The sequence below is a fragment of the Python bivittatus genome, unplaced genomic scaffold (genome assembly GCF_059951505.1).
Source record: "Python bivittatus isolate LINGU-HERP-01145 unplaced genomic scaffold, Pbiv_v1 ctg000820_np1212, whole genome shotgun sequence".
NCBI lineage: Eukaryota > Metazoa > Chordata > Lepidosauria > Squamata > Pythonidae > Python > Python bivittatus.
In genome coordinates, this window is record NW_028277107.1 from 2,456,088 (window position 1) to 2,475,599 (window position 19,512).

At 41.6% G+C, this 19,512-nt stretch overlaps 1 protein-coding gene across 1 annotated transcript; it reads left to right on the top strand.

The window, feature by feature from the left end:
• Positions 1-396: 396 nt before the first annotated feature.
• LOC107326646 (vomeronasal type-2 receptor 26-like) lies at positions 397-2,543 on the top strand. The gene is made up of 2 exons (XM_088128892.1): positions 397-424; positions 1,642-2,543. The coding sequence occupies exons 1-2, from the start codon at positions 397-399 to the stop codon at positions 2,541-2,543; spliced, it is 930 nt and encodes a 309-aa protein (XP_087985018.1).
• The last annotated feature ends 16,969 nt before the right edge of the window (positions 2,544-19,512 follow it).

Genomic DNA, 19,512 nt, shown 5'->3' on the forward strand with positions numbered 1-19,512 from the left:
TCTAGCTTGAGCGAAAGGAAGAAGCACCAGTTGGTTTGTCTCATCAGACCTCCAAAAATATGCCCAAGGAGAGGGAAGTGACTGGTCCTTCCTGTCAAGCATGGGTCGGAGGGTCAAAGGAGCAGAGTAAACTACCAATCAGGGTAACCACTGACCAGGCAGAAACACTGTCCATCTCCAGGACCAAATCAGAAAAGGCCTTTTAAAACCTTGCTTAAACCACCTCTTTTATACAAGAGGGACAAGTGGCTGAGTTAGAGATAGAGACACCCTTTAAGATAAGATAAGATAAGATAAGATAAGATAAGATAAGATAAGATAAGATAAGATAAGATAAGATAAGATAAGATAAGATAAGATAAGATTTTATCTTATCTTTATCCCTGATCAAACCCAATGGTGGTGGGTCTCATCAGGGATGACAGTGAGTGGGCTTATAGGGAAGAGTTGAAGGGCCTGGTAGAGTGGTGTAATAAAAGCAGTTTGATGCTAAATGTGGAAAAAACTAAGGAGATTATCATAGATTTCAGGAAGAACCGGGGTAGTCGCACTCCACTTTCTATTAATAACATAGCTGTGGAGTCAGTCAGTAGCATTAGATTCCTGGGGGTGCAATTAATGAATAGTCTGACCTGGTCCCTTAACGCCACATTTTTGGTGAAACGAGCACAGCGACGTTTGCATTTTTTGTTCTACATTGGATACAGGGGAACCTCTTCCCAGAAGGTAACAAAGAATATAAGGTTACCCCCTTACACACAGTTACCCCTCTGTTCCCCCGTTGCCCTTGTACATCTCTCATCCTCCATTCTCCTTACTTTCTATAGAGGTCCTATAGAGCATGTACTCACTCACTGTATTTCCATCTGGTATGGAGGCTGTAGTGGCTCAGACAGGAAGTCTGTGGAGAGAGTAGTAAGGGCAGCAGAGAAGATAATTGGGATCTCTCTGCCTCACATCCAAGATCTAGCATATGTGTGCTGTCTGTCTAGTGCTTGAAAGATTGTCAGTGACACCTCCCATCCTCATCGTGGCCTGTTTTCTTTGTTACCTTCTGGGAAGAGGTTCCCCTGTATCCAATGTAGAACAGCCAGATAGGGAAATAGCTTTGTCCCCCAGGCTATTAGATGTCTGAATGTCTAATATCCAATGTATAGAATGTATATTTTATAGTAACCTAGGTATCTCAATTGTATTTTAGTGTATGATTGTAAGCGAATTGCAACGGAATTTCAGTTTATTATGCACTTGGTGTATGGTATAGAGTGGAATGACAATAAAGTTATTATTCTATTCTATTCTATTCTATTCTATTCTATTCTATTCTATTCTATTCTATTCTATTCTATTCTATTCTATTCTATTCTATTCTATTCTATTCTATTCTAAGAAGTCAGCCCTGGAAGGGTCATTAAGCCCATGAAACAATAGTTTGTTTGTTGATTTTAGCAACCCAAATTAATGTATCCTCAAGAGATGGCAGCCAAGCCTACACTTGAATGGTGGAGGGGAGCCCCCATCTCTCTGGGTGCTCCTTCTTATTATATCCACATGCAATCATTGACACAAGGTCCAATTTCATCCAAACTAGGCATTTGTTTGAAGAATGTCATTTATAGATCTTATTCTTGCTCTTTTCAGATGCAGAAAAATGCACCAAATGTCCACAAGGTCACCATCCAAACATCCATCGAGATCACTGTATCCCCAAAATTACAACTTTCCTTTCTTATCAAGAAAATTTGGGGATCATCCTGGCTTCCCTTGCCTTGCTCCTCTCTTTAATGTCAGGCTTTGTCTTGGGAATATTCATTCAATTCCATGAAACTCCAATTGTCAAAGCCAACAATCGGGATCTCTCCTACATTCTCCTCATCTCCCTCCTGCTTTCCTTCTTGACCTCCTTCCTCTTCATTGGCCGGCCCAGGAGAGCCACCTGCCTTCTGCGACAAACAGCCTTCAGCATCATCTTCTCAGTTGCTATATCTACTGTCTTGGCCAAAACAGTCACAGTGACGTTAGCCTTCCTGGCCACAAAACCAGGGAATAAAGTACAGCAATGGCTGGGAAGGAGCCTGGCCAACTCCATCATCCTTTCTTGCTCTGGTGTCCAAGCTGTGCTCTGCAACATCTGGTTGGGCACTTCTCCCCCATTCCCTGACTCTAACCAGCACTCCCTACCAAGAGAGATCATCCTGCAATGTAACGAAGGTTCTGTCTCCATGTTTTATGGAGCCCTCGGTTACATGGGCTTCTTGGCTGCAGTCTGCTTCATGGTGGCTTTCCTGGCCAGGACCCTGCCTGGGGCCTTCAACGAAGCCAAGCTGATCACCTTCAGCATGCTGGTCTTCTGCAGTGTCTGGGTCTCCTTTGTGCCCGCCTATCTGAGCACCAAGGGCAAGTACATGGTGGCCGTGCAGGTCTTCTCCATCTTGGCCTCCAGTGCTGGTCTGCTGGCCTGCATCTTCATCCCCAAGTGCTATATTATTCTGCTGAGGCCAGATCTGAATACAAAAGAACATTTGATGTCAAAATTATATTGAACACCGGGTTTGGGGTGAAGTATTTTCCAAACTGGTCACTTATTTTCAACAAACAGCTTTTGATCTTTTAATGATCCTGATACAAAAACAAAACACCAAGTCGTGTTTTTCATGGCATGATAGAAATGGACCATTACTCTTTAATTAATATGGTTTCCCTCCTTTGTTTTCTCTTGAGTAAGCTGAGGTGGGTTGGTGGGTGGCTGTTTTTATAAATCCTTTAGGTGTGTGTAAGATAATTTTCCGAAGGGTTCATTGGAACTAGAGACTGGGGCACAGTTACATTGGAGCACAAATAGGTGTACTGAACACACTGGAGAGAAGACAGGCCTGCAAAGGGAGGGGTTCTTGTCAATTTAATAAACTGGTACAAATTAGAGGATACTAGTGATTGTCTAAAGGTATCAGACTGGGTTTAGAAAACAGAAAATATTTGATTAAATAGCTCGCATCATGTATCTAGTGAGGTCAGTGAAGCATATAGTAGGCAATTGGCAGGTGCACAAAGACAGTGGGAGGCTTGAAAGAAGGAACAGGGATTATTTCATGGATAGAGTTTCTTGCTAGAAAATTACTGCTATGGTTGTAAGGTTTGCTGCATTCGCCACTTAACAGAAACCTCGTGAGGCACAGGCTCAGACGAAAGCTAGTTTATTCAGGTGTAATGCGTAGCAGTTACAGACAAAGCCAGGATTGGACTGGCATGGTTTCTTACAATGTTTTATAGGGTTACCCCCTTACACACAGTTACCCCTCTGTTCCCCCGTTGCCCTTGCCCTGGGCTGCCCATCAGTCCATTGTGATCTTACTTCCCCTCGCCTTGATGGCAGTGTGGAATCAAAACGCAGAACACAAATGCAGAATAATCAAGGCTTCACTGTAGTGTTTATTGAGCAGTACGTACTGGAGGGGGACCCCACCAGAAGTTAGTGGGAGGCACACCCCTACCGGCAAAATGGATGCTCTGATATTTATACAGTTCTACAAGAAGGGGAAGGGAAAAAGAACGTATACGCATACATATTCATATGATGATGCAGGCATACCTAAATAAGCAATAGTTCTCAAGTGACTCTCTGCCCCTCTGTTATATGCTAGTAAAACAATAGTGTCACAGAGAAGAAGACACAAATTAATTCAAAGTGCCAAATGCCAAGAAGAAGGCATCCTCCCTCAGGGCAGATGCCCAGGTTGCTATGAGGATGTTTGCGATAAGGAGTTTACAACTGGCCTGGTTCACATCAGCTTCAAGGATGCTTCCACATGCCTTTATGTTTCAATCTTATTCCTTTGTCTGCCTTGTCCTTTTCACCCAAAGACTCACCCAAAGATATATCTTTCTTACAACTATATCTATGAACCTGAAAAGAGACTCATCAGCTGCAGGGTGGAAAATGGATTACCCAGATTGAAGTGGGACAGAAAGCGAGAAAAACTCAGAGGTCAAGAGGACAATGCCTGGTAAGATAGGAGGGCTGGAAAATCAGTCAGCAGTGGAGCGGCTGTACTTTACAGTTGGAGTGGCTGTTTTAATCTGGTTTCTAATTGCCCGCTGATTGCCTCTGGATTGCTGTACTCCCAGTGTATTGTAAGCTGGAGTTGCCCAGGGCACCTGGGGAGCCGGCTGTGCTCCAGTTTGACACTTCTGATGACTCCCTGCTGTGAGTTAACTGCCCGTCCCCTGTCAGCAGTTTACCTGCGGTTGCCTAGTTTCCTTGCCTTGATCACCTATTGCCTGAGGCGGTGAAATTGAGCAATGGCTCTGTGCTAGCAGTGTGTGCTTCCTAGGCTGAATCTGACAATGGTAACTTTGATGCATGGTGGAAAAAGAAGTGGAAGTTGACCAGAGCATCAAGGGTGGAACTGATTATAATATCAAGGAATATAGCATGAGACACCTGAAGGGTTGGAAAATATCTATGCATTTGGTAAGGTAAGGGTCAATATTGATTTGACAGATCCATCAATCAGTCAATCAGTTATATTTTTAGATTTGCATTCCATACAATGCATACCTTTATCGTGGCAGGGGGTGTTCCTGGAAGGGATGAGCAAGGAATGTCGGGAGTGGATGCCAAGCGTATAGACTCCCAGCAGGGTCACCCATGAAGGCATGAAGGTCATCCCGGCTGCTCAGCCAAAGCAAGCGGGCACCTCTATTGGGCAGCAGCAGCGACATAGGAAGATGCCAGATGCAGACAGTGACTTTGGTGACAACAGCAAAGGCATCGGTTGATATTGTGTGGGAGAAGGCACTGGTAAACCCTTCTGTATGTTTACCAAGAAAACCACGTAGATAGAAAATGTAAAATGATTGATGATCTAGTGCCAGATAATGGGCCCCTCAGGTCACAGGGCACTCAACATGCTACTGAGGAAGAGCTGAGGATCCTTTGTAGCAATAATGGTGTTTAGGATGTGGCTCAATTAAACCCTTTGGGACATCGAGTTGCTGATGTTGCCATGCAGGAAAAGAAAATCTGAAGCTGCAAGGACAGAATTACAGTGGGAAGACGGAAGGTAAGAAGAATGAACACAGGAACGTTCAACACAGGGAAAGATGAAATGAACCCACTACAGATTGACATCTTAAGGCATCACAGTTCGGTGGGCTTTATTGACTTGGCGGCACCTCCTAGAGGGATCGCCCCATCCGTTTGAGGTATGGACTGGTCAAAAGAATTTGGAAGCCCTGACATCACCCAGAAAGCTTTCCCTCAAGCAAGTTCACTGGGCCCAATTTTTCAGCCGCTTCAAATTTACACTAAAGTTTATCCCAGGAGGGAAAAACTTTCTGGCCGATGCTTTGTCTAAACCTCCCCAACACAACAGCCAGCGAGAACAGATAGTGGCACCAGGGATTCCCAAAGCCCAAACAGGCTTGGTGGCCCTCACTAGAGCCCAGGCCCAGCAAACAAAACCTATTCCAACTAGTGAACTGCTCTGAAAAATAAACTCAGCTTTAGAAACAGATGAATGGTTTCAGACTAATAAAAATTCTCTAACAAAGGAACAAGAGGCATGGTGGATGGGAGACAAATTGTACATGCCATCTCAACTATGCAAAGACATTTTGCAAAGAGGCCATGATAATAAAACATCTGGATATTTTAGATTTGTAAAAACCTTACATTTATTACGTAGGCAATTTTGGTGGCCTACTATGAGAAAAGACATATCTGAATATGTGAACACATGTCCCACATGTGCCATGGCAAAAAAGAGGGGAGGAAAACCTTTGGAACTATTACAGCCAGTGGCTACCCCTCACCAACCTTGGAAAGAAATTGCCATGGAGTTTATTGTTGATTTACCAGAAAGTAATCACAACACAGTCATATGGGTGGTCATAGACCTATTCTCCAAACAGGCACATTTTATTCCTTGTGCCTCCATTCGAAATGCTAAAAACCTAGCCATGTTATTCATGCAACATATATACCACCTCCATGGCACCCCCCAAAGGGTAATTTCAGATCGTGGCCCACAATTTACCTCCAAAGTTTGGAGGGAATTTATTAAAATGATTGGTTCCACGCAAGCCCTGAATTCCAGTTTCGATCCCCAGACTGATGGGTCTCTGAGAAATTGAATTCGCTACAGGAACAATATTTAAGATGTTTTACCAATCGCCAGCAAGATGATTGGACAGAACTTCTGCCTTTTGCTGAGGTTGCTTATAACAATACTGTTCACCAAAGCACTGGCTTTACACTACAGGTCAAGATTTCATGCCAATTCCTGAATTACCATTAAAAGATTTCCCAGAGCTATCTACAGATGAATGGATTACGAACATCACAAATCTATGGCCTTTAATTGTTAAATCCCTTCACAATGCCAGAGAACAAGATAAAAAATATGCTGATCGTAAACGTTCTGAACAACCACCTTGGAAGGTGGGAGACAAAGTATGGCTTTCAACCAAAAACGTAAAAAGCACTCAACCATGTAAAAAGCTAGGACTGAAATATGTGGGACCCTTCTCTATTGAAAAAGTCATCAGTCCTGTGGCTTTTTAATTAAATCTTCCCCAAAAATTACAGGAAAGTTCACCCAGTTTTCCATGTCAATCTATTAAAACCATACAAAGACTCCAGCACATGGCATCCAACCAAGCAACCTCCCGAGCCAATTATGATTGAAGGAGAAAGCCATTTTGAAATACAAGCCATACTGGACTCTAGAAAACATAAAGGCAAACTACAGTATTTGGTGCAATGGAAACACTTCCCCAAAACACACCATGAATGGGTGGATAGTTCACATGTTAAAGCACCCAGACTCATTAAGGATTTCCATAGCAAATATCCAAGCAAACCTAAATAAGCATTACCAATGCTATACTACTTAACTATTGCTTTTACAATGTATACCATTACTTCTATTGAATATATGTGTTGTTTTTCTTTTGCAGATTCTTTTTCAATTGTAATGACATTCGTCTTGCTGGAGGGCGGCATGTCAGGAACTGTGCAAGCTTTCATTTAAAGCCTAGTAGAAAGTGTGTTTAAAATGTAGAATAGTGATTAATAGTTAGTAGGTTAAAATGTTAGTTAAGACAGGAACCATGCTTTGTATACCAGCTTGCTGGCTCCTGCCATAAAAGTCAGAAGGAGGGAGGATAATAAAACAACAAGGGCCAGGTGCAACCGTGATCTTGGTTGGAGGCGCCACCAAGGTCGAGCGGCCATGAGACCCGGGAAGAGGCGCGAAGAATTCAGGCGGGAAAGGTAGAATAGAGGGGGGTTAAAAGGAGAGCTTTAGGCCAGGGAGAACCAGTCTCAGCAATCTATGCAATGCTGTATGCTACTTCTCAATAAAGAAATCTTTGCTGGAAACAAATAGGCTCCAGAGGATTTACTGAACTTGGGAACTGAGTGTGCAGACTCTGACACTGAGATTGGACTGGGATTCTGACTGAAAGTCAGAAGACCACACTGTTTATTACTCAGGACATGAGAAACCAAGAAGGAATGGCATAGCTTTTATAGTCAGAAAGGATAGAAGAACAGGACTTGTCCATAATGTAATCAATGACCAGATATTATCAACTATTATCAGTGTTGCTTTAGGAGCCCCTTAACAGACTTTTATGTTTGGAGCTACTTGTAAGTTCTGAGTGGTCTCTAAAGGCACCTTCATGAAAAGGAGTGATCGCAGGAGTCTATCTGGGTGGTAATGTGCTTCTGAGCACGTTAGAGGATCTATAGCCAGATCCACCAGCACCAGGTAAGGCCCCAACTGTTGTACCATCTGAAGCTGTGCAAGCCCCCTCTAGTTGGGGTTCCACTTTCTGTTCAAGCAGGAACCAAGAGTCCAGAAGGAACCCCAATCTCAAAGCTGCTCCATCACAGGTAGGCTTGTCTATCCAAAGATGAAGCTGGTGTTGAAGGAGAACATCAGTGTAGAAAGAACAACTCTGTTTGCCTGACATCAAATTCAGGCTGTTCTCCCTCTATTAAGTCTCTTGTCTTTGAGACTTGGGGTTGGTATGTTGGTTATTCGAAGAACATGCTCCCGATCTAATTATTGTTCATTACTGCTTCATTTCCAATCCCACCATGTCTTCCTCCTTAATATTTCCAACTTTGGGCTTCCACTATGCACCCACAAGCAGCACTTTTTGCTTGCACGTTGGATGGATTTCTTTTTTCTCAAATCATGATAGAGATTGACTACTGTGTAAGCATGTATCAGTGTGTTCAAAGGTACTTAGGTTGAACAGGTTGTGTCAGGCGTTATCCAGTGTTACTCATACTCCAAAATGTTGGCTAATATTGAGGTTAAAACACCCTGCTGGTGTTTCCTGATGTTGAGATTAAAACACCCTGTTGGTGTTTTCTGATCCTTCAGAGGCTTTGATACCATCAGTCGTGGCCTCTTTCACCACTGCCTTGAAGACCTGTGTGTACAACTATGGTTCCCCAGCTTCTTGGGGGGATGGTTCCAGTTGTTGGTTGTGCGGAGGAAGAGCCCACACCTAAGCCCCTCAAGTATGATTTGCCATGGGGCTCAACACTCTCTCCAGTCCTCTTCAACGTGAAACTACTGGTGGAGATTATCTATTGGTATGGGCTCAAGGCTGAAGTATGCTGATCATTGAGTTTTGATTGAGTTTTATTGTGAAAGGTTGGGGGTTTGTTTTGTTTTTAGTGTTTTGCCTGCTACCCAGGATTGTTGCTATAATATGGGCAGCTTTGGAGTTCATGGCCACAGGCATAACCATCACCGTGATCCACATTATTTGAGGCTACTCATAGGAAGGTGGGGGGGGGATGGATGTCACACACTACATCTGATTTTGGTTAAGGGGAGTGACAAACTGATCTGGTATTTGGGGATATTGATATCCATCCCTTTTCATGGACAGAACACTCCCTACTAGCCTTGGACTTCCCAATAGCTCTCTCTCCTTTCTCTCCATTACTATTTAACATAGACATGAAGCTTCTGGTGAGTTCATCTGTCAGCCTGGGATGAGGTATCTTCATTATGGTCATGATAATCAGTTGAACATTTCTGCCCTGAGCTGTATAAGTAATGCTGTAGAGGTGCTTACTCAGCTCCTGGAGACAGTCAAGGTCTGGATGGAGACTGTCGGTTGTGATCGAACCCTAGGAAGAACTAAGTGTGTCTGGGTTTGGGAGCACCCTTGTTTTTGGATAGGATAGTACTCCTGCAGGGAATGAATTGGTATACAATCTGGACTTAAGACTCCTGCTCAAGGAGCAGGTAGAAGCCCTGGTGCAGAAGGCCTTTGCACAAATCCATCTTAGGAGCCAGTTGGCTGCTTCCTGAATCTAGAGGCTATGTTCATAGTCACTCACATTTTAGCCTTTCCTATCTGGATTTTTCCAACAAACTCCACAAAGGGCTGCACTTGACCTTTGTAACGTCTCTGCTGCATGATTTGCATTGGCTTCCACTAGCTTTCTAGGTGCAGTTCAAGGTGCTTCTTATCCTCTTTAAAGACTTTGAGTTATTGGCCACCATCTCACCATGGATATCATGAAAATTAATATGGGCCTGCTCATGTGTGGGTGTGGGTGTTATGACTCTATGGAGGAACATTGACATCCAATTATACATTTGAAAAAAACAGGACTTGGTAGGGGTGGGGGTTTTTATTTTATTTTAATTAAAACAAGATTAAAATTTCAGAGTTTTTTGGAATTGATAATGAAATTTTTTGGGAGTCACCTACCCAAAACTCAATTTATTATTTTATTTTGACATCAAATATTCTTTTGTATTCAGATCTGGTCTTAGAAAAAGAATGTAGCATTTTGGGAGAAAGATGAATCCCAGAAGGCCAGCACTGGAGGCCAAGATGGAGAAGATCTGCACAGCCACCATGTACTTGCCCTTCGTGCTGAGATAAGTGGGCACAAAGGAGACCCAGACACTGCAGAAGACCAGCATGCTGAAGGTGATCAGCTTGGCTTCATTGAAAGCCCCAGGAAGGTTCCGGGCCAGAAAAGCCACTACGAAGCAGACAGCAGCCAGGAAGCCCATGTAGCTGAGGGCACCGTAAAACATGGGAACAGAACCTTCATTGCATTGCAAGATGATCTCTCCAAACTGCAGGTTCATGTCAGAGTCAGGGAAGGGAGGAGAGGTCCCCAACCAGATGCTGCAGAGGACAACTTGGAGAACAGAGCAAGAAAGGACGATGGTGTTGGCCAAGCTCTTCCCCAGCCATCTTTGCACTTTATTCCCTGGCTTTGTGGCCAAGAACACTAACACCACAGTGACTGTTTTGGCCAAGACAGAAGAGACAGCAAGAGAGAAAATGATGCTGAAAGCTGTTTGTCGCAGAAGGCAGGTGGCTCTCCTTGGTCGGCCAATGAAGAGGAAGGAGGTCAAGAAGGAAAGCAGAAGGGAGACCAGGAGCATATAAGAGAGGTCCCGATTGTTGGCTTTGATGATTGGAGTGTCTTGGAATTTAATGAAGATTCCCAAGACAAAGCCTGTGATTAAGGAGAGGAACAAGGCAAGGCAAGCCAGGATGATTCCCAGATTTTCTTGATAGGATAGGAAGGTCCTAATCTTGTGTATACAGTGATCTCGATGGATGTTTGGATATTGATCTTCTGGGCAGTGGTTGCATTTCTCTGCATCTGGAAAGCAAGAGTAATATCTCCTTTACTCCAATGATGCCTGCAGAAGGGGGGGAAAAAACCCTTTACCTTTGACTGGAACAAGGAAAATTAAGGGGAGATGACCTTCAGGCAGGCTCAGGGTTGGTTGAGGATATCATCATGCATTCCTGCTCTGAAGAAATACTTAAGGCTTCTGCCAGGAGAAGAAGAAAGTGTGGTTCTTGCATGAGTCATGATTATGACTATGATTATTTGTCATCTGGCATCCTCTTAGTGAAAATCCAGAAGTTGGAACAGCCATTTAGATCATCAGGTCTACTATCAGTGTTCAGTTTGGAGAGTGGTGTATTTAGGGTTTCGTGAACATAACAAAGAAGAGTTCATGCACGAGAGATGAAAAACGCTTTTCAAAACCCCCTTGCACAGAAAATGCCTAAGTAAAGACCCTCTCCCTTTCCTCAGGTCTCACCCACCTTCCATGGTGGAGATGGTTCCTTCTGGACAAGGAAGACAGTCGTAGCAGCAGATGGGCCTCCCTTCCTGAACCACCATCCTGAATCCGGGACGACAGCTTTCCACACACCTTGAAGGAGGCAGGGGCTGAGCAGAGAGAAAAAACACCCAGGAAATGAATTTATTTCATGAAAGGATGCAAAGGAGGAAGGACCTAGTGTTCTGAAATTCGGGACTGAGCTTTACTCAGTTTGAATCCTATAAAAAAATTGGCAGTCATCAAACAGTTTCAGCTGCCTGTTACTTCTATCTTATCTTTTCCCCTAATTTTTCACACCATACAATTTTTAGAATCTAAATTTATATACTGAATCACTCCAGAAAAGTTTGGATGGATATTTTGCTTTGGTAGAATTAATCCTGTTGCCCCATGGATCAAATCTATCTACTTCTGCCTAGTACTAATAAATAGTTTATTTAAATTTTTAAGGTTATATTTCTCATAGAAGCCTCAAAATCTAAAATGGGAATTCTCTTGGAGAACTTTGATGACTTTCAAAACTACTTTCTGCCCAAAGAATGCAACCCTGGTGGGAAGAGCTTCAGCCAGAATGAAACAAACTTTTCCCCACCTTGTTCAGCCCTTCCATCTCTGCAGTTGCATTTGGGTTCATCATAAAGGTGAAATCCTGGGATCCCTGTTGTTCTAGACTCCCAAACTTCACTTTGGTAATAGAGGTTTTGGAGAAAATCACCCAGGTCACAATGTCCAGGTCTGAGGCCAGCTCTCCATTTTCATCCAAATACACCCCTTCTATGGAATTATTGTAAAACTGAGAATTTTTAAGGAATGAATGAAGCTGGAATGGAAGAGAAATTGAGTATTTTTAGATAGGGCACCCAAAACCCCTTCACTTGTGCTGAGGATGAACTGAAGATTCATCTGTCTATATGCAAAATGAACATACTGGATTCATTTTCCACATTCTTCCAGAGACAATCTATAAATAATTGAATTGTAAAACCTAATAATTTACACTTTAATTATATATGAACTGGACAAACACTGAGAAGGTTGAGAGAGAACCTTGGACAGACTTTCAAGATTCCGCTATGCCCAATAACAATAAAATCACATTCCTGGAATCCCTGCAGTGTCTGTTTCTTGACTGTCCTACCTGGAGGGGTGACATCAGCCTTGAAAGCCTGACCAAGTTTCTCCCTGTCCCAATTCACATTAAACAAAGTCAGGCAAGGGTGATTTGGGGTTTCTTTCCCAAATCTTCTTCTGTTTCTAGATTATGTAATCACCTACCAGTTCCTCCTGGATGGTTTATTCCTTACCTTCATCCCTCTCAATTCCTTTACAGTCTACCTGTCAAGTGGCAACAGATAGGAAAAGACACGTTAAAAGGACCTTCCTTTTATTTTTCCTATATATTTTTATTAAAGATTTTTAAAACGAAGATAAAAGTAGTACAAACTTATATAAAGTGAGGAAAAGAAAAAGAAAGAAATCAAAGAGAAAGCTAAAAGTGCAAGAAAGGAAAAAGGAAGTAAAAGAAAAATAGAAAATAAATAAATAAGATACAAAGAGGTAGCTTCCAATCTTTACAGCAGTTCTATGTGCTAAATTATTAATTTACCTCTTACTCTGTGGTTACAACATAACTCTATTAAATTCAAATCTGTTTTGTCTAATCATCAAAAACATAAATGATGATAAGTTCCTTTTTTTTCCTGTTTCACAGCAAAGTCTATAAGGGGTTTTCATTCAGAAATCAATGAAGATACTTTCTTTTCTCTGATCAAGGTAGCCAATTTAGCCATCTCAGCAGGTTCCAGTATCTTCACCCACCATTCCTCCATTCTTGGTACTGCCAAATCTCTCCGTCTTTGTGCATACAATAATCTCGCTGCAGTGATCATGTACAAAAACAAAGGTCCATGATTCTTTTCCAGCTGTTTGTCCATTAATCACAAAAGAAAAAGAGATTTCAAACCCAAAATCTGGTTTCAATTGTATATTAATCTTTAAAATCCTCTGAATTAGTGTATGTATTTGAATCTAGAATTTCTTAGCTTCTTTATACATCCACCAAACACGATTAAGTGTCCTTTCTTGTTCACATTTCCGGTCTAAATTTGAAATGCCTTTATACTTTCTAGACAATTTCTAGACATATAGACAACGATATGATGTATCATTTGTTATAGACATATACCAAAAATGCGTAATTTGATAAACGTTCTCTTTACGATTACAAAATAATGTAAATTTCAATCCTTTCAGGCACGTATTTTCCCATTGTTCCATCTGTATATTATAACCAAAATTTATAGCCCAGTTTATAAAAATTTTATAAATTTTATTTTTAATAAATTTTATATTTTATAATTTATCTTTTATTTATAATTTAATAAATTTTATAAAACTTCTCTTTAAGATTCCAACTTAAAGCTAATCTCAATCCTGTCAGCCACATATTTTCCCATTGTTGCAGCTGTATATTATAAGCAAAATTTAGCCCCCTTTCTCATGCGTTCTGTCATTTGTTCTTGTGTTTCAAATTTTAATAAACATTTATATATTTTAGCAATCACATGTTCATCATTTGTACAGAATTTATTTCAAACACAGTTTTCAAAAGCATACCTTATTTTAAACGTTTCTAATAATTATAAATCAGAGAAACATTGACAACTTTCTCTCTCTACCATGAGTGCTTCTGTTGATTTTGTTTCACTTTCCCCTTGAAAAAATTCTAGCGTCTCATGATATGTTGACCATTCATGTTTGCCAATTATTTCTGGTCTATAAAATGCTTCTTGGGCCTGAAAACAAAAAGGGGTTTTGGGGCACAACCTGGGTTTGTAGCTCTTCCATATTGTCAATGTTGCACGTGTAACATAGTGATTTTTAAAATCCATTTGAACCTTGACTCTATCGTACCACAAATATCCATGCCACCCAAATCTCAGGCCATGTCCTTCTAACTCCCAAAGCCTTCTATTTCTCAGCAACACCCCCTCTTTCATCCAGACCAAACAGCAAGCTGCAAAATACAGTTTCAAGTCAGGTAAACCCAATCCTTCTCTTTCCTTTGCAACTTCTAAGACCTTATATTTAACTTGGAGGTTTTTCCCCTGTCACACAGATTTTGATATGTCCTTCTGCCACTGTTTAAATGGTGCATCAGGTGTCAAAACAGGTATTGTCCAAAACAAAAATATTATTCTAGGCAAGACATTCATTTTTATCGCAGAAATTCTCCCCAGCAATGACAATGGTCGTATCTCCCATCTTAACATCTCTTTTTTAACTGCATTCCATGTCTTAAGAAAGTTATTTTGAAAAAAGCATACAATTCATATTTGTCATTGTGATAACCAGGTATTTTACATTTTTCTCAATGTTAAAACCAATTTTATTCATCAATTCTGCTTGAGCTTCTATTTTCACATTTTTTTGTTAACATCTTTGTCTTCTATTTATTAATCTTGACACCTGCTGATGCACACAATTCTTTTAATTTGCCAATTAAATTTCAAATCTTTGAAGGATCTTCCAGAACCAACACCAAGTCATCTGCAAATGCCCTTAACTTTACTGTTGCATCTGTTGGAGTTTTTGTGTAGTCTCCTTTGACACCTTCATCTGAATCTCCTCCAATTCTTCTTTGAATTTTTTGAGAATTTTTCTCTCCTGCTGGACAGAATTCAATCAAACTCTTTGCTGGTTAAAAGTAGAAGTCAAACCTTCCTCTTTTTCTGCCTTAAATTCTAGTTTTTTAAAAAAAACCTCTTTTCTCTTATGTAAAAATCCTTTCTTTAGGGACAATTATATCTGATTTATCAGTCTTCAGCCTTGTATAAAAATGCTGTTGCAAAACCTAATCCCTTGTCTTCTTCCTGACAAAGTGCATCGAAAGATCCCTTCGAATATTTCTTGTTCTTGCACTTCTTGATTTTTTTTAAATTACTTGATTGATTTCTGCTTCTAAATCATCATCTTCCCACTCCAAAGAAAATTGGCCCATACTTTAATATTCTTTTCTGTCATATCTTCTCTAGAATCCTCTGGTGTTGCTCTACATCTCAAACAAAATTCTCTCTCTCTCTATTCCAATAGATCCATGCTATCTATTTCTCTTTCCAACTCTCTGACTTCTGTCCTACTCTCTAAAATTTCCACTTTGTCCACAATATGTTTTACCTCGCCACACACTTGTTTTACAGAGCTTTCTATCTTCTTAATTTCTTTCATCTCCCCTTTCACCTTTTCCACTTTTTCCTCCATTCTTTTTTCAAAAGCTGTCAATTTAATATCAAGTGATTCTAAATTGAACACAGTGTCAAATGTTCATTCTGGAAAACTCCCCCATGTCCTCTGATCTCCTTGCCTTTCTCTCTATGAATTGAATAATGAGGTAAATACTCATCAAGGATTAACAGCTCTCTACCTGATTGCTTTATACACCAGTCTCAAATATTCTTTAAGACAGACTTCCCAAAACTTTTAATTGTGTTACTCTTTGACCACCCTTTATATCATTAGCTTCAAATAGTAATGAATAAAAAGTAGTGGTAGGTTATTAATTATTATTTTGGATTGGTCCTCTTCAAATCACAATCCCATGGAATAATGTAGAAAAGTCTTTTCCGTACAGAATTGTGTTCTTGGAGGTCCCAGATCTTAATAACCACCATGAAAACACTTCTCAAAAGCTGTTCAAGTGAGATCCATTGTTGAACAAGACAAGAAGCTATTGCAAAATGTCTCTGATTGCATCTCATTTGCTATTTCTGAACAATTCTTTTTCTAGGGGATCCTGGTGATGTTCTCTATATACGTCTGTAAGGAAGTGCAGAATTGTACACACATACACACACAAAGACACAGATGGATGTGGCAGAGTGGGCCCTCTGGCTTTCTTTTGGGGAGCCCCTCCAACATCCCATCTGTCCCCCATGTTGAACCTCTGCAGAGTCTATTTGGCTGTAAGAATCTGCCTCATGCTTGAAGAGAAATGTCCTCCTTCACTCAGAAGGGACTGCAAGAATCTTGGCTTGGCTTGGCTTGGAGTCTCAACCTACACAGTTGATCAGCCTAGAAAACGTTGGCCACTTGCTTAGATGCTTCTCCATATTATGTTCCTCTATATACTTCTGTAAGGAAGTGCAGAATTGCACACACACACACACACACACACACACACACACACACACAAAGGTACAGATGGATGTGGCAGAGTGGGCCCTCTGGCTTTCTTACACAGGAGCCCCTCTGCCATCTCAACCATTCACCATATTGAACCTCTGCAGAGCCTGTTTGGCCATAAGGATCTGCCTCTCGCCTGAAGAAAAATGTCCTCCTTCACTCAGGAGGGACTGCAAGAATCTTTGCTTGCCTTGAGATCTTTGCCTACACACTTCATCAGCATAGGGAAGGTTGGCCACTTGCTGAGACCCTTCTCCACTTCATTTCTCCAATTGTGCTGAAAATTGAATAGGGTGGCAAAGGAAGAAAACCTTTTTTAACCAAGAAATGGGGCTGTGCCTGGGTGAAGGCAGTCCTGGAGCAGAGAGGCAGCCCAGCAGGGGAGGGGTCAGAAGGGTGACACTGTCTAATACCCCCCCAAAATCACTGGAATGGAGGGGACATGATTGGGTGGGAGATGGTGGTGCTCCAGCTTGCCAGGAGAAAAGTCAGAGAAGGGAGACACGCAAGAAAAACAATAGCTTAACCAAGAAACCATTATTGTCAGGACATGAAATGACATTTAATCGAATGAGGGAATGGTTGGGTAAACAGTAAAGATGTCCAAATTATTTCTTCCAAATGAAGTTTAAAAGGAGAATCTTTTGGCAAAGAAAGTAAAAAAGTAAAGGGAATTCAAAAGAGAGAGGAGTGGAAAGTTGGGATTCAATTTCATGTCTGTCTCTGAATTTTATTTTAGTTTTTATTTTATTTTGAGAACAGGAACCTGATTCTTAGATTTGTACAACTGATTCTTAGCAACAGAAGAGAGGTACACAGAAGAAAAGAAATACCTGCCAAGCCTTCAGCCGTGGAGGCTCCAAGTTCTTACCCCCTTTGGTCCTTGTCTTCTTTGATCTGGATACATAAGCTGTGTGTAAGGCCCGTGCCACAGCCCAGATGGTGTTGTAAATGAAATAGTTATCCAGAGACAGGATCCGATCAATTATCTCCTCAGGCAGAGCCTCCAGCTCTTCTTTCTCTCTGCACCGTCTCCAGACTTTCAGAGAAAAGGCACCCTTGGTGTAGGAGCATCTGAAAGATGTCTGTGCAAGGTAACGCATAGTACGATAAACATGCATAAACCCAACGTATTTTGCCATGTGGTTTCTCTTCATCAGAAAGGAAAAAATGCTATGAAGAAACTGAGTGCGAAAATCTGTATATGTCAAAAAAATGGTGAAATCCCACCGGATTGTTGCGATCAGGATTTTCCCTGTAACAGGCTCTGTAAAAGTTTCATATACTACGTGTATCATATTTACCCCTACCTCGAATGAGTAATCCTCACCACCATGAAGAAAGACATTCACTTGTCTCCACTTGCGATATGGATGATCACTTATGGAAACATGATAGATGGTTTTGGAAAATGTTTGCGAGATAACTGGACAAATGCCATTCCTGAGCAGCATAGAAGTCAGGGTCCTCAGGAACCTCTCCCCCTGGTCAGTTTCTGGAGCTATCAGACCCACCAAGGTCCACCTGAAATGGAGGAGCACCTTGACCATCCCTGGGTACTGGACTCCTTCAGCAGGGAGCATTGGGTAGAAGAAAGGAGACTGAGTCCTATCACTGGATGTCTGCGAAACAAAAGTGTAGCTGATCTGAAAAACAATGAAAGATGTTGTTTTATTTGATGCCCATAGGACCCAAAATTAAAGATAACAATTCTGGCCTTAAGGAAGCCATAATTCCACTTCTGGCCAAGAAGGCTTATCTACTCCCCATTGCTTTTAGAATTGCTTCCCTTCCCTTTTCCTTCCTCAGTGGAGAATTTTTCAAACTCTTGGAACTGGAAGATCCCCCAATCTGGACTTGGGACCATGCTGGGAGGGAATATTTCTGCTCTAATCCTTCCCTCCCTTTGCATAATCTGAACCTTTATCCTGAATGCTTCCCATCTCCATAATAGAACTCTTTTCTCCACTTGCAGTAGAGGACCTCTGGCTGAAAGTTACACAACTAAAAATTCCCTTCCCAACAAAGACGCACCTGTGGGACTTTGTAGATGCCTGATATGGTCGAAATCTGGATGGAGATGTCAATCTCGGCCCCTTCGAGAAGAGCCACGGTATGTCTTGGCCTTCCACAGCTGTAGTTGAGAACATTGGCCTCCCCATCAGAAAGCAGGTCCAGCAAAGCATCCAAAGTCATTTGTGCACTGAAGTAGCTTTCATAAACATTGTAACTCAGGGTGATGTTGGGTAAAAGTTGGGAATCCTGGTTGATCACTTGGATAGCGAAAAGGAAGGAGAACATTTTCCAGTATTCTGGGCTTGCTATCCTAGAAACATAATAATAGTATGATATATCAATTAAAGGAATTTTTTATTTGACCATTTTGACAATATTTTCCCTAATCTAGATAGCGAATGTGGGAGATCAAGAGGAGAATACCTTGCAAGACTGGAGGGTGGCTTTCATGCAAATGCAGGCAGGTTCACTTACCACAGTAATTCATTTGAAGGGGTTGTGTTAAAGCTTAATAGTTGAAATTTAGCCCTCGTTGCAGAGATTATGCCACCAATGGAAAGCTGTCCTGGCCGGTTATGAATCTGTGGGTCCACCCCATCCCTCTTTGGAGTCAGGAGGCATTTGGCCTTCAGCTTCATACAGACTCCCTGGGGCCACAGAAGCAGCACAAGCAGCAACATGACTTGTGTTCCTGACTGAGCCTCCAGCTCTGTGTCTGCTCTGAATAAAGATCAAGAAGGTGTAGAAGCTACAGGGTCTTTCCTAATCCAGACTGTGTCAAGGCACGGGTGCACATCTGGAGGGGAGAGGACTAAACACAGCCCCTGACTGCCCTAAAAGTCTCCCCTAGCTCTTTCTTTCTCCAGAAGCATTTATGGACCCACATGTTTTGAATGCCATGATATCAGCCAAGAAGGCTTTAGTCTGGTATTCAGTTGACGATATGTTACTGACATCTAATGTCAAATTTTCTAAAGTCTGCAGAAAAGTCTCTAGAGATTTCGCACTGAGGCAACAAGTAAATCACTATGATTTGGATCATAGTCAGGGGGAGAGAGATCACCTCTCTGGACTTGAATGGATCAACAGGCAGATACACAAAGGGAGAAGTCACAGGTGGGCTTCAAACTCGGAAGATGAGCCATGGAGTGAGAAAGGAGAATTTGGCCCCAAA